Source organism: Ammospiza caudacuta, unplaced genomic scaffold (genome assembly GCF_027887145.1).
Source record: "Ammospiza caudacuta isolate bAmmCau1 unplaced genomic scaffold, bAmmCau1.pri scaffold_39, whole genome shotgun sequence".
NCBI lineage: Eukaryota > Metazoa > Chordata > Aves > Passeriformes > Passerellidae > Ammospiza > Ammospiza caudacuta.
The window spans coordinates 3,555,935-3,571,273 of record NW_026683124.1 but is presented as its reverse complement, the minus strand read 5'-3'; the positions used below and the strand labels follow the sequence as shown (position 1 = coordinate 3,571,273).

The following is a 15,339-nucleotide window of genomic DNA, read 5'->3' as shown; positions in this document are numbered from 1 at the left end:
ACAAGAATGCAGAAGTAGGTGTAGTTGGCTGATAAGTAACTAACCAATAGTGAGCTCGCCTTTGCAATATGTATGAGCCTCATTAACAACGACATAAAGATGTGTACCTATCAAGAAAGTTTGAGATTTGCTGATCACTCATATTGCGTGCCGCATTTCTCTTGCTGATCCCAACAAGGAACTGCTAAGATCAGAAATGTTTTGAGGCAGAGCATGTTTATGTTGGGTTTGGGTGTCTCTGCAATAAAGAAAGCAGGGAATAAACCCTTGGAACAATGAAGCAGAGCAAAAGTGGAACATTTGGACGGTCAATTTGTTCCCTACAGCTATCAGCCAGCTGAATTAGGGGGTCATCTACTGGGTAATGCAAAGCTTCTTTTACTTCCACCACCTGGTGCCATTGTTTGTGTCCCAGTACTTGGTTTGATGTGAAGAGAATTAAACAAAATCCCACACAACAAGCTGCAATTCAGAACTCAGTGGGAATTACAGAAATAAAGGCCTTGAAAAGTAGCTTTGGAAAGGGTCTCCTTCCTAGACAGTGTGAAACGCTCAGGCCTGGCCCAGCTGGGCTTAGGGCTGACTGCCCTTGGGAAGGGAATGGAAGGGGATGGAGTTGGGCTGGGGTTTTGCAGCCATGGAAATGAGAGAACCATGGTGAGCATGTCACAAAGGGGCAGCCCCACGCTGGGCTGGTGCAGGTTGTGCTGGACATGGCCCCAGCGGCAGCAGACACGTCTGGCTCTGCCTCTCTGTGCCGAGCACCGGCAATTAGAGTCACCCGGCCTTGTTCAAAGGCTGGGACCGAGCTCCCGGCACTGACTGCTCTAAGAGTGTTCCCAAACTCAAACCCAGACACTTCTGCCAGCAGAAGCACGGGTTCAAACATGGATTTTACTGGAAAAGGAAAGACCCCTGAAGGAAAAGGTGAGGATAGGAAGGAGCTGAAAGGCCGGAGCCAAATGGAAAAAAAATCCCCCCAGATTTCAGAGAAAACTGGTGCATGGTGGTCAGTGCTGGCTCTGTGTCAGAGTAGGTGGCTAACAGCTACAGGTGATCCTGCAAGGACACCCATGGCATCACAACATTCTGTCATTAGTTTACTCAGCTTTCTCCATTTTGACAGTAGCCAAATCACTCATACGGTCAGCCAGAACAGGGACTGTGGCCACAGCTGACCACAGATTGGACATGGTCATGAGATGGAAGTCCTCTTGCTTTCTTTGTCATCTTAGTGAGCATTGGGCCTCACTACAGATAAATTTCCCATTCTTCCTCTGTTCGCTAATCGAGTCCAACCCTGAAGGTGGGATTACGGTGCTATAGAAGCACCAATAAGGCCTGCCTGCTTGCTGAGAGGTCTTTGTGGTTTTCAGAAATAACAGTCACAGCTGTGTGGGTTTTTTCTGTGGATTAACAGCCCAGCCTTAAGAAAGAATCTTTTTTCCCCTCTTATCATTGGAGCCTTCTATCTTTCCCTTCAGACTTGCGAACTCAATACTGCTCAGAGGAATTAAATGCAGGCTAATTCCATAAGAAATAAAACCAAATAAAATTTCTCAAGAATTAAAAATTATTCCCCTTGTGTGCCACACCCATTAGATGTGTTGATGATAAAGGTGGGAGTTCACTTAACTCACTTCTTCCCTTTAAGCATGGCTCAGCCTTGCATAGAGGTGAGATTGGATGTGAGCTATTCTCTGCTGGGAGGAAGGGTCTTGTGGCAGCCCAGAGAGGCTGTGCACATTGCCAGGGAACAGCTGTGCCCTGCATGTGCCCCTGCAATGAGCTGTGCTGCTGCCAGTGCCCCTGGAGCTGTGGGGCTGCTGAGCTGTGGGGCAGGCAGAGGAGCAGGAGGGTGCGTGTGCAGCTGAGCCATTCCTGGAGAGCACAGGGCTCTGGGCTCCCTGCTGCCCCAGGGCAGCCCAGAGGCCAGGCTGTGCCTGTGCCAGCTCTGGGCAAGTGGCTCAGGGTTTGCCCTGGCCTGCCTCAGTGTCTGCCAGCAGGAGCATGTTTAGCTGTGCAACTGTTTAGAAGTTTGCAGAAAATGTGTCCCATGAAATATGGAACTTCAGCTGCTTTAGGTTTGCATTGTGGCCTCTGTTAAACTTTATGTCTCAGTTTTGCAGATCTGACTGGTTACAGTCTTACCGAGAAGTTTTCTCCGGACACTTCCAATGTTCCCTCACCCACAAAGTCCTTGTCGTCCATCCAGAAGAGCTCTCTTTCGTCCAAGCTCAGGAAGAAACTGCCGCCTGTGTGAAGAGTGTTTGAAGAATAGGATTGATGTGTTAGGCTTGATGGTAACAGATGTACATATGTTCTGATCTTTAAATGTAGTTTTGAATTAATGTGGTTTGATTCTGTCTTTAAGTTTTGATAACATGTTTTTAATTGTAAATATTTTATTTTGATGATGAAAAAAAAGTAAAAAATTAATAACATTTAAATAAACCAGGAGGAGAATGTGAGACCAGGACCTGCTAGCCTAGAGATTATGGGAGTGCAGCTCACTCGATGTGCCAGTGTCTCACCACATCCTTTCCTCATTGGGCCTCTCCTCTTCCTCTTTGACCATGTTTTCTTTGTGTCATCTGTGCTGCTCTTTGTTACTTGGCATTACAACGGGGCCACACATTGACATGTTTGGGGGACAATGGATCCAAAACATCCTGTCTAGTCAAAGGTTTTCTACCTAGGTGTGTTCTGTGCTCACCAAAGGCCTGAGCAAAGAAACCAAGAGAAGTGTGCCCAAATCCCAAAGCTTTGCCACTTTACAATCTCCCACAGATCTGGCTCATAGGTGTCTTCAATCACAATTCCATAGGTAAGAAGAGGTCATGGATTTCACTGGAAAATGATGCACTGCTTTGGCAAAGGTCACCTATATGTATATTTACTGGGGACAGCAGTGCAGCTGTGTTGTTTGCACCTTGTTTGCAGAAGGATGAGTGCCCTGGGAGGCCAATAACAAGTGACAAGGGCTCCTCAAATCTGCACTGCAGCCTGGGTGCCATTCAGCCCAGAGCTAGGGGATCATTTGTTCCCATGGACCAGTGCTTGCCAGTGGAATGAATTCCTGCACAGCTGGAAGAAGCAAATCTGGATTCAGCTCCAGCTCTTGGTGGGCTGCATGATCATTGACAATGCTGCCCTTCCAAAAATTATACTGCAGTTTCCTTTTATAGTCATTTGAAGCTTTTAAACGTCACATTTCAATTTGTTTTGCCTTAAGGAAAAACACTTTTGGGCCCAGTGCAAACTGTAACCTTTTGGCAGCAAAGTCCTCATGGTTGCCAGCTTCTGATGTTACACAATGTCACCTGGCTGCCTGTGTTTGTCCCTGCCTAGCTCTGGGTCTAGTCCCGGCCTAGTAAAGCCCAGGCAGGGCGGCACATTGCAGGGAAAACTGGTCCATGAGCTTATGGGGTTGCCATCAGCAGCAGAGTGAATGTGCCCTTTGGGCATTTCTCTGGAGACAAAATTAGGGACCTGCTCCATGCCACAGTATTCTCTTAGATCTTTCTAAAATATCCTAGAAAAGGCTGTGAAACTTCACATCTCCTTGCACAGCCACTGTTTGAAGAGGGCCATTTTTGTCCCTTCTCAAAGTCATTGCTTCTGTACACCAGAAACATGAACATCCACCAACAGGAATGATGCATGGTCCTGTATTACAGCAACCTGAGTGGGTCGCTGAGGGTGAGAGAGAGACGGTGAATCTTGTATCTTGATCAGAAGGCTGAATTTATTAATATATGATATAATACATTACAGTTATACTAATAGAATATAGAGAGAGGTTTTGCAGAGCAGCTAGCTAAGCTAAGAATAGATGGAAAAGAATCCATAACAAAGTTGTGTCCAGGGACTCAGTTCCCTAGCTTGCACTGATGATTGGCTCTTAATTATAAACATAGAAAATGAGCCAATCAAGGTGAATCCTATTGCATTCCACAGCAGCTGATAACAATTGTTTACCTTCTCTTCGGAGGCCTCTGCCTTCCAGAAACACAGAAATCTGAAAGAAAGGATTTCTGTGGAGAAATGTCTGCGACAGTCCTGCTGCTGCTGCTTCAGAACACTGGGCAGTGCAGACCTGGGTGTTAACAATATGAGCACCTAATTAGCATTTCATGCTCCTTCAAGCTGTCCAGATCTCAGGGCTTTTTGTTTCAAAGCAGCCACTGCACCATCTCTAGGGAAGAACAGGAAATGGGAAACAGCGACTGCCAGCCTTGCAGGGGTGTAGGGGAAAACCTGAAGTGTCTGCATCAAAAGATGAATGGGAAGAGTGTAATGGCCAAAGCAAACGCTTCGTTAGGATAGCAGGAGCAGTTCTTTACTGCATGCTTGCATGAAGATCATTTGGGATCTCCTTTTTGTGTCTCATGCAGAAAAGGAGCTCTTAATAATACCACACTACTTAAACCAGATTGGGATGCAGCTCTGTAGTGGTTCACAATGAAGCAGACGGCCTACTTTGTCACTGCCAGCCCTGCTGAGCCTGCGAGGGACTGTAGTGTATCCCATGCCTGTTTTGCCTCCAAGCAGAGCTTGGTTTTCCTTATTAGTGTGGAGTAAATACAAGAGTAATAAAATGGGCAATTAAACTGGCCACTTTAGAGGATATGCTCATGGTTTGGCATGTCAGTTCTGTACCTCATGCACCCAAGGCTTGTTACTCATCATGAAATATTTTAACAAAAAACCTCCGCTCTCATGTTACATCTGAATAAAACTGCATCAGATCATCAAGAATTCTGCTGTCAGGAACAAGACAAGAGCCTTCCGACACTCACTTGCAGCTGTCCCGGATTGCTGCAGCCCTTTGTGAAAAGCTGCTGCAGACAGAGTGTTTGGAGTTGGTTTGGGCCTGTATGAAAGATCTGTGGAGCAGTGTGCAGGGCTCTCCTGGCAGGAAACTGTTTGTCCAAGCCCAGGGACACGGTGCCGGCAGGAGCGGAGCGGCCCCGCTCCCAGCCCGAGAGTCTGTGAGCTGAGCCACGCCGGGGAGACAAGGCAGCGAGGGGCTCCAGCCCAGCTGCTTCACTGCCCTGCCCGCCCCATGGAGCTCTGCCGTGGGAGAAAGCCAACACCGGATGAGTCCCTGAGCTTCCATCAGCTGCTGGAACTGCTCCGTGACAGCTCCTGTTCTTCCGAGAGAGACCCCGGCGCCTTCTTGGAACGCGTGTCATGGGGGGATTCTGTTTGGTAATAAACTGTTGGGGGTTTTCCACTTTCATCTATCAGTAATAATTTCCTATTGCTGGAAAGGGATTGTTGGCCCACTTTAGAGGAGACAACTTCTTGCACAATATCCTGTTTGAAGTTGTCTCAAACTGTGTGAGACAGATGGCTTCACACAGGAGCATCCCCAAGGCTGCTGAGGGGAAGGCACAGAGGAAGACAAACCCAGTATTTCGGAGGGAACTCCTTGACACAAACCCAACCTGAGTTGTCAAACAGCAGACCTGATGTTTCGAGACATGGGCCAAAGGGGAAACCTTTCAGTGTGTTTGGTCCAGGCTGGGCTATGCTCGAGGCAAAGGTGTGTCAGCGTGTTGGATAATACTCTTTTCTTGACCTAGAGATGGGGACACTGAGAGGTGTTTTAAAAACTTTTATTCAATCTTCAGTCTTATGAGAAGGGTGAGAAAATACAGATGTTATAATTCATGCCATCACAATCAGAAGCCAACTACTTCGTAATTATAATACATTATAAGCGTTTCTTGGTCTTTCAGCCTTTTGCCATGCCATGTTGTAGATGCCTTAAAGCCAATGATTTAAAAATACTCTTTGTGGGTCCCATTACAATGCATCTTTCATAGCTCTGTTTTTCCAAAATCCTATTTGCAAGGCCATCTTTTGAAACTTTTTTCCAGCTGCATTCCTCTCTCAACAATATCTGTCCTATTCCATGGAATTTTTTAGGTTACCATTTCTTGTCTCAAGATTTACATACTGATTCATACTTTCTGGGCCTTCTATTAGGCCCTAAAAACTTTCTACAAACCCATTTCCCACATCAGTGCACTTGGCTCCTTCTCTCCTCATTGTGCCTGGCAAGCACAGGAGCCCAGAGCTCCTGCAGAACCCATCACAGCACTCAGTGGGAGCAAACTTGTGTCCAGTCCTCACCTGGAGCTGCGGTGCCCAGCATTCCACCACTCTGGAATGAGGAACTGTTCCTGCTCTTTCAGAAGGAGCTAAGGAGCTTTGGCCTTCAGATCAATTGTCTTCAGGCTCCTGCAGTGCCTGGTGCTGCTCCCTTGCCAGCGGCACCCCAGGCCAGGGGGGCATATCTGGGCTGCTATGTCTGGCTCTGGGGCTCCCTGTTCTGGGCAGTGAGGAGGAGCTGCAGAGGCTCTGTAGGACTGACAGGATGGGCTTTGGGGCTGGCAGGAGAAGCTGAGGGACCTGGGCTGCTGGAGCTTCTGAAGAGGAGGCCCAGGGCTCATTGGTCAACTGCTCCAAGTATTCTTTCAGAGAATCCCAGAATCAGCAAGGGTGGAACAGGCCATGGAGATCATCAAGTCCAGCCTGTGCCCTGACACTGCCTTGTCTCCCCTGAGCCTCCCCCAGGATAAACAACCCCAGCAGCTCCCTCAGCCACTCCTCACAGGACTTGTGCTCCAGACCCCTGCCCAGCCTTGTTGCCCTTCTCTGGACACGCTCCAGCCCCTCCATGTCCTTCCTGAATTGGGGGGCCCAGAACTGCAAACAGCACTTGAGGTGCTGCCCAACCAGTGCTGAGCACAGGGGAAGAATTCCTGCCCTGCTCCTGCTGGCCACACCATTCCTGATCCAGGCCAGGAGCCATTGGCCTTCTTGGCCACCTGGGCACACTGCTGGCTCCTGTCCAGCCTACTGTCCATCAGTCCCTGTAGGTCCCTTTCTGCCTGGCTGCTGTCCAGCCCCTCTGGCACCTTGTTGAGGGAGGGAGGCAGGGAGGGAATGGGTCCAGATCCAGTCCTTCCTGAAATGTGGTGTTTGCTGGCACTGCCAGTTCCCACATCTTGGTATTTCTATAATCTGGCACAGCCCAAGTGCAGCAATTTGCTGGCAAAGAAAGCCAAAACCAAGCAAAGATCTGGTACCTACAGCAACCTGATCTCATGTGTGCTGACACCGCCAGTACCCAGATCCGGAATTTTTCAGATGCCTGCACAGCATAATTCCAGCAATTTGCTGGCACAGAAAATTACCATCAGGAAATTTCTCAGTGCCGGCTCACCCCTCACCCAGATCTGGTGTGCGCTGGCACTGTCAGTGCCCACATCTGGAAATTTCCCTCTTCTGGCACCACCCATGTCCAGAAATTTGCTGGCAAAGATAGCTAAAACCTGGCAATTTCCCCTTGCCAGCACTGCCCAATCAGGAGTTTGCTGGCAGCAGGACCCCAGGAAAGAAGGAAGGAAAGAAGGAAAGAGGAAGGCATCCAGATCCAGTCCTTCCTGGAGCCTGGAGCCTCAAATGGGCTGTTTGCTGGCACTGCCAGTGCCCAGATCTGGAAATTTCCCTATTCTGGCACAGCCCAAGTGCAGCAATTTGCTGGCACAGAAATCCAAACCCTGTGGCAGCTTCCTGCTACTGGGTCTGGCACCACCCACATCTTGTGTTTCATGTAACCAGAACCCAGATTTGGAAATTTCCCGGTGCCAGCAGAGCCCAAATCTGGCAGATTTCTGTCGCTGGCAATGACACCACCCAGATCTGGTGTTGGCTGGCAGCGCCAGCGCCCAGATCTGAAAACTTCCTGGTGCTGGCACAGCCCAAGTCCAGCGATTTGCTGGCACAGACAGCCAAAGTTTGGAAATTTGCAGGTTCTGACTCCAGCACCATCCAGCTCTGGTGTTTGCTGGACCACCAGTGCCCAGATGTGGAAATTTCCCGGTGCCTTCACAGCCCAGCTCTAGCAATTTGGTTTTAGCTAGCTTAGGAAGAGAAGTTCCTCTTTCTGGGGAGGAACTGTGGCTTTCCTTTTTCTTGGAACTGTTTAAACCTGCTCTGGACTGAAAACCCAGAAAAACGCCGGCAGCAGCTCACACCTGTGGCCCACCGAGCTCTGGGACGCTGCATTCCAGCGCCAGAGGGACTTAGAAGAGACCGAGGGAGCCAACTACAACCCACAAAAAGGACTTTCTGAATGTGCCATCTCTTCAGCACTGTCAGAAGTTTTATTTAATATTATTCATTTTTCATGCTTGTGAATACTTTGCTTGTTAAACAAACTTGGGTTTTTCACTTTTCTCAAGGGAAGTCTTTTCCTGAACTAGTCGGGGAGGGGACGCTTGAACTTGCTTTCTAGATGGACCCCTATTGGAGATTTCCTCCCAAAATTTGCCCTAAACCAGAACAGTCACAATGAAAACTTCACATGTGGCATAATTCCCTGATGGAAAATCTTGCAACAGAAACTTGACCTTGTTCTCCATGAGAGGTTCTTGGGGAGAGCAGACAGGAGAAGATTCCTGGAAAACTGAAACAGCTTTCCAGAAGTAAAATGAAAATGAAAGAAACAATCTAAGATGTTTTCCCTTATCTATTTCTATGCTCCCCTTTTTCATGTTGCATCCCAGTAATTCCAGATGCATCTCATCTCTAAGATCGATGACGTAGTGATTTTTAGACACTAAAATACCATGAGCCACACACAGTTTTCCTTCCCCTGTTTTTACTGGTAAGCAACACTGGAGATGTAAGTGCAGTGCTGGGCTCAGGTAGGAATCCTACCCCAAGGGAAGGTGGCCCGACAGTGTTTGACCCTCAGCAAGGACAACGCCCAGCAGCGAGCGAGGGGATCGCTGTGCCAGTGTGCAGGAGTCAGGGCTCTGCATCGGGGCTCAAGGCTGCAAAGTTCCCGTGTTTGGACAGACGGAGGGGCTGTCCCCGGGGCGCGCAGGGTTCGAACGTGGGGCTCGTGGGGCGAGCGAGGAACAGACACGGGGACGAACGGCCCCGGTGCTTCAGTTGCAGCGGCGGCAGCGGCGGCAGCAGCAGCGGCGACAGCAGCAGCAGCAAACAGATAGTTTTAAACACTCTTTCTATTTCTCTTTTTCTTTCTCTTCTTCTTTCTCTTTCTCTCCCTTTCCCGCTGTCGGGCACCCTTCTCTCGGGGTCCCTTGTCCGGCGTCCCTCTCCTCTCCCCTCCTCCCTCCCCCCTGCAGGGCCGGGCCATGCCCCCGGCCCGCCCCCGGCCCCAGGCGGGGCTGCCCCGTGCCCGGCCCCGGCCGTCCCGCCGCGGTCTCGCCTCCGCCCGGCTCTGGGTGTACTGGCGGTGGCGCTGCTGGGCGGGCATCAGTGCCTGGGGCTGGGGCGGCATCGCCGCCCTTCGGCTCCGCCTGGCCCGAGCCCGGCCCCGGACCCGACCTCGGCCCCGCCCCCGGCCACAACCCCGGCGCCGGCCCCGGCTCCTCCCGGAGCCTGCGGAGCACACATGTGGCGCGGCCGCTCCCGCCGCCTCCGCTGCGGCTTCCCCGGCCCGAGCTCCGCCGCTCGGCACCGCGGCCGCCGGCCCCGAGCCTCCCGTGCCGCGTTCCTGGGAGCGAACGCCCGGGCATGGCCGGCCCGGGGCGGGTGAGGGGCGCTCGGGGGCCGTTGCTGGCCCCGGGCCGAGCGCTGACAGCCGCGTCCCGCCCGCAGGGACGGCGCAGGAGGCCCTGCAGGAGCGGTACCGGCTGGGATCGCTGCTGGGGCGCGGCGGCTTCGGCAGAGTCTTCGCGGCCACGCGGCTCTCGGACGGCGCCCCGGTGAGCGGCGGGGCCGGCGGCGGGCTCAGGAGGAGGGGATGGAGGAGGAGGAGGGCGGAGGGCGGAGGATGGGGCTCGCAGTGCGGGCAGCGAGCTCACCCCGCTGCTGCCCTTGGCTTGCAGGTGGCCATCAAAAGGGTGCCACGGAACCGCGTCCGGCACTGGGGCGAGCTGGTGAGTGAGCGGGGCCAGCAGCCGGGGCTGCCGGCCGGGGATCAGCCGGGGCCCGGCACGGTGGGAGCCGCCAGGACGCCCCGAGGGAGAGCGGGCGTGGGGCCAGCGCAGGGCGCAGAGCATCCCGGGCTGGCTGAGGGCTTCCCCAGGCCTGGCACGGCATCGGCCCCACTGACGGCGTCGTGCTCCTTCCGCAGCCCGACGGCACCAGCGCACCCCTGGAGGTCGTGCTGCTGGCCAAGGTGTCCACTGGCTTCCCCGGTGTGGTCCAGCTGCTGGAGTGGCTCGAGCTCCCCAACTGCATCGTGATGGTGCTGGAGCGGCCAGAGCAGTGTCAGGACCTGCAGCGTTTCATTTGGGCACGGCGGTTCCTGCCCGAGGAGGAGGCGCGGGAGCTGTTCCGCCAGGTGCTGGAGGCCGTGCGGCACTGCACCAGCTGCGGGGTCCTGCACAGGGACATCAAGCCAGAGAACATCCTGGTTGACCTGGACACCGGGCAGGCCAAACTGATTGACTTTTGCTGTGGCACCTACCTGCAGGACACAGTCTACACTCACTTTGCAGGTGGCCTACCCAGGGCTGTGCTCCCGCTGCTGACATCTCATGGCCCAACATCTCCCAGCCCAAGCTGGCTGTGGCAGCGGGGATTCTCCCTTTTGCTGCCAGTCAGGGCACTGAGTCTTCAGCTGAGTTGCTTTAGAGCCGGGCTGGGTGGGCAGCCATCTTCCAGCCCTGCTGGCAGCCTTTGCCAGCCACTCTGCCCAGGACTGGGACTGGGCTGGGGCAGCCAGCCTGACCAAAACCCCCCGTGGGTGGGGGTAGCAGAGAGGGAGGGCGGAACCTGTGCCCCAGCCACTTTGGTGTGCAGATGAGAGGAAGGGCTTGGACTGCTCCACTCGCCCTGTTTCCCTTGGTTTCATAATATTTTTGGGGCAATGCAGGCAGGGAGGATATGGGCAGGTTTTTTCCCCAGCATGGAGTGGGTTTTTCCTTTGCATGTCATGGTCGGGCCTAGCCAGGGCTGCCCTCTTCCAGCACCAGAGGCTTCTTTTCCAACCCTAACTTTGTGCACAAGTCCCAGGTGCTGGCGAGAGGGCAGTGGTCACCCTGTGTGCCCCTGATGCAGCCCCTGCAGGCGCAGGGATGCTGGGGCCAGGCTCTGGGAGCAGCAGCATCCCCCTGATGAACTCCATCTGTATTCCATAGGAACACTGTCGTACAGCCCCCCGGAATGGAACGACTTTGGCTGGTACCATGGCGAGGCAGCAACGGTCTGGTCCCTGGGCATCCTGCTGCACCAGATGGTCTGCGGGGAGCACCCTTTCAGGAGGGGCCAGAACCTCAGCTGGGGCCAGCTCCCGCTGCCACAACGGCTCTCTCAAGGTGGATCCTCATCTCTGGGCACGGGGGGAATGCCAGTGCTGGGAGCCAGCAGCGGGGTCGTGGGCATCCCGCTCTGGCAGCTGCTGAGGAGGTGGCACATGTCCTGCTCTCCTCCAAAACAGGGAATTGATGGGAAAGTTTAGGCCCAGCTCTGAGCACATCCAGCATGGCCTGGGCATGGGAATAGTGGGGCAAAGCAGACAGGAGCCTTCTCTGGCTGACCTTCAGTTTCTGCTTTTTCTCCCCAGAGTGCAAAGACCTGATCAGGTGGTGTTTATCCATGAACTCCTTGGACAGACCCACACTGGAAGACCTGTTCTGTGATCCTTGGGTGTGGGATATTCCTCTGCCATAGAAGAAGGGAAAGAGCCACAGGCACACTTTGATCCAGAGCCCTGGTAAGTTCCTACTCCACATGTGCCTTGGCAGTCAGAAGCAAAGGAACCCAGAGCTTTTTGTGCTGCCAGTGTCACTGCACCGGGGTCATGGGATGGGAACACGCAGCCCTTGTGCTGGAGCTGAGCTGCTCTGCCCAGCACTGGTGGCTGCCATCCCAGCTGGTTTTGCTTGTCCTGGTTTCCTGACAGCTGGGGCCCTGGGCAGAGCCCTGAGAGCCTGGTCTGCCCCCAGGGAAGGAGAAGGAGCCCCTGGAGAAGCTGTACCGAGTGGGGATGCTGCTGCTGCTGCTGCTGCTGCTGCTGGAGACAGCGAGGGTGACATCAGTAATGACAAGCTCTTCCTCAGCCTGGCCACGGGAGGCTGAAGGTGATGGACTTTGATTCTGGCACCTTCTTCAAAGCCAAACTCCACAGGGAATTTGCAGGTGAGTCCCCATCTGGGGAAATTCTGCCAGATTTGGGCATGACCCAACGTGGAGGGGGGAACCAAAGGCTCCCCCTTTGCTGGGGCAGATGCAACTCATTCTTCAGTGGCTGCCCAGCTGCTTTTGGCAGGGGTGGGAGGATGGGCTGGGGTGGGTACGAAATGGGAGTGGGCTCCTGGCCCTGCCAACAGCCCCCAGCACCCACCGTGCCCCGGGCTGGGGCTGAGGCAGCGAGCCCGACACAAACAAACCCCATGGTGGGAGCAGAGGTGGGACTCCAGAACCTGTGCACAGCTGCTTTGCTGTGCAGGCAAGGAAGGGCTGGGCTGCTCCACTGCCCTTGTTTGCTTCGGGGTCACCGTGATTTTGGGGGGCAGTGCAGGGGGGAAGAGAGAAAGTGTGGGCTTCTCACAGCCATGGCTGGGTTTTTCCCTACCATGCAGGGGTTGGGCCTTCCTCAAGGGCCTGACAGAGATAAGAGTTTTTACAGTTTTTCTTTTTTTCCCTTTTTGTCTCTAAACTCTTTTCAATAATGTGTTGTTTGTTATTCCAGAGGAAGCATTCGAGGTGGTCCAGTGTGGATGGGGAAGTGCTTGGGGGCAGCTGTGGCATGGATGGGCCGTGCCCTTGAAGAAGGCTGAGGACATCGTTTGGGAGCAGCTTTTCTTGCAGCCGTGGCTAGCGTGAGGTGGGTCCCTGTGTGCTTGGCAGGGTGGGATCAGAGCTTTTGGGAGCTGGCAGCGAGCACAGGAGCATCCTGCTCTGGGCAGCTGCTGAGGGCTGGATGTGCCGTGGCTGGCTGCAGGCTGGGCACATGTCCTGCCCTCCTGCTCTGTGCCAAAGGCAGCAGCGATGGGCAGCTCTGGGCACAGCTCTGGGCACAGCCAGCATGGCCTGGGCACCGCAGGCCTTGGCACAAGGGCACAGGAGCCCTCAGCTGACGGGCGGTTTCTGCTTTCTCTCCTTGCAGCCGGGCTCTGCGGGTGCTGAGGCTGCTCTGGGCTCTGCCAGGGCTCTGCTGGGCTCAGCCCTGGGCCCAGCTGGGCTGGCTCTGCCCTCACATTGCTCTGACAGCTCTGCATCAGACGAGCCCGTTGTCAGCACAGCGCCTGAGCTTTCTGCTTTGGCAGGTGAGTGAGACTCTGCTGCAGGCCCAGAGATTGCAGCTGGGGACACACATGCAACTGGCAAGGACCCAAACTCTCCACAGTCCAGCTGAACACCTGGATCTGCACAGGGTGTTTTGTCTTTCCCATTCTTCCTTATTGATTGGCTGGAATTGTGCAATTGCATTTTGTTCCTCCTCTAGAAGTGCCACGAGTGGGCCAAAGCTGGCGAGTGGGCCGTGCTCCTGAGGCAGTGCAGTCTGGAGCTGGTGGATGGAGAATTGCCCTTCTGCACTTCCACACCAGAGCAAAAAGCTGTCAGTGGGACTTTGTGACTAAGAAATCCCTGAAAGTTTCAATGGGAATGTTCCGCTCATTCCCAGGCTGAGAAGGAAGGTCGTCTTGTAAAGGATTTGGGCTTTGAAAGAGTTTCCATTCCCAGTCCTGCTTGGAGCTGGAAGGGCACAAAGCAACTTCCTCTTGCCTCGACCACAATTTAAAATAACAATATTGGAAACAATCCCCAAAAACTTTTTAAAAAGACTGCTGAGGTCAGTAAGATGGATCCATGCCATCAGCACATTTACAAAGTAAATAACTTTTCTTTTCAAAAGATCAGTTGCCTCTTAATTCAAAGTTAGAGATGACTTTTCACTGCACACTTGGGGTTTTTTTTTATCTTTCACATTTTATATAGGTTTTGAATACTTTTTCCTTTTTTTTCCTTTCAATAGAAAACATGTCCTATAAAAGGAACGTACTTTGCTCCTGGTTCCCGTGTGGAGCAGCTCCCTTCCTGCTGGCTGAGCTGCTCAGGCAGAGCCCGGCAGCTCCTGGCCCTGCAGGGCTGAGGCTTTTCCCCGTTGCTGGGCACAGACTGATGGAGCAGCACTGCTGAACACGGGCAAACAGAGGCACCAGCAGCAGCTGCCTTTGGCCACCTGAGGCTCCAAGGCCCAAACTCTGAGCAGCCAAGGCTGGAAGAGACTGGCAGGATCTGATCCCTGACTCTGGGCAGACAGGGCTGCACAAATGACCCCACAGCAGCAGCAGCAGCACATGGAGCTGACTTTGAGCACAGCCCCTGCCCCTCTTCCCTCCCGTGTGCAGCGGTGTCACAGCAGCCTGAGGCACCTGGCAGCCCCCAGGGCCAGCAGGGACTGGAGATGGCAGCCCTGGGCTCCTGGAGGCTGTGCAAGGAACAGAGCTGGGCACTCCCTGTCCATGGGGAGCTTCCAGATGGAAAAGGCTGCTGTGCCCAGGCAGCTGCAAGGGCACAGAAAGGAGGCTCTGGAGCACTGCATCTGTGCCAGTGCTACAGTCCTGGGCAGCAGCCAGCGAGCCCTGGGGGAACAGAGGGCACAGCAAGAGGGACAGAAGCAGGCAAGGGCAGAGACTGGAGAGAGCCAGGCCCAGGAGCAGGAACAGCTGCTCCATTGCACTCTTGGAGAAAGCTCTTGGCTGGTTCAAAGCGCTGAAAGGCATGAAGGGCAGAGAGGAGGCCACAGCAAACAATGCTCCTGTTTGCACAGCCTCCCCTCTCCGTGTCCCAGAAGGAATTGCATGGACTGTGTTCTTCTCTCTGAGCCGTCTCTTTCAGCATGAGCAGCTCAGCACCAGGAGCTGAAGGAGCTGAAGCCTCAGGCCACGGGAGCTGGGCAAGAGGGAACTTTTGGAGCAAAGGAATGCTGCTAAAATAGACCCAGCTGAATGCAGGGGATAGAATCATGGAATCACAGAACACAGAATCCTTTCTGTTGCAAAAGCCCTCTGAACTCAGCCAGTGCAGCCGGGCACCCAGCAGTTCCAAGCCCAGCACTAAACCACGTCCCTCAAGTGCCAAGGCCTGGACACCAGCCCTGAGTGAGGCCTGGACAGCAGGCCCTGAGCCAAAGGTGGCCTCTGGATGAACCTTCCTAGCAAACGTTGTCTTTGTATCTGCTCCTTAATGAAATATGCATGTTCATTAGCACTGAGATAGATGTAGCCACTCATTAGTGAAACGTGGATTGACCTTTGTGTATTTAGAAGCCAGACAAGGCCATGAAATCTGACATCTGGCCTTGTTTGGGGCTGTATGGTCAAAGTCAGCTCCCTT

General features: G+C 53.7%; 1 protein-coding gene across 1 annotated transcript; it reads left to right on the top strand.

The window, feature by feature from the left end:
- The first annotated feature begins 3,663 nt into the window (after positions 1-3,663).
- On the top strand, positions 3,664-11,667 carry LOC131571842 (serine/threonine-protein kinase pim-1-like). Its single transcript, XM_058824604.1, has 6 exons — positions 3,664-3,702; positions 9,174-9,755; positions 9,879-9,929; positions 10,127-10,493; positions 11,136-11,312; positions 11,561-11,667. The coding sequence occupies exons 1-6, from the start codon at positions 3,664-3,666 to the stop codon at positions 11,665-11,667; spliced, it is 1,323 nt and encodes a 440-aa protein (XP_058680587.1).
- Positions 11,668-15,339: the final 3,672 nt, after the last annotated feature.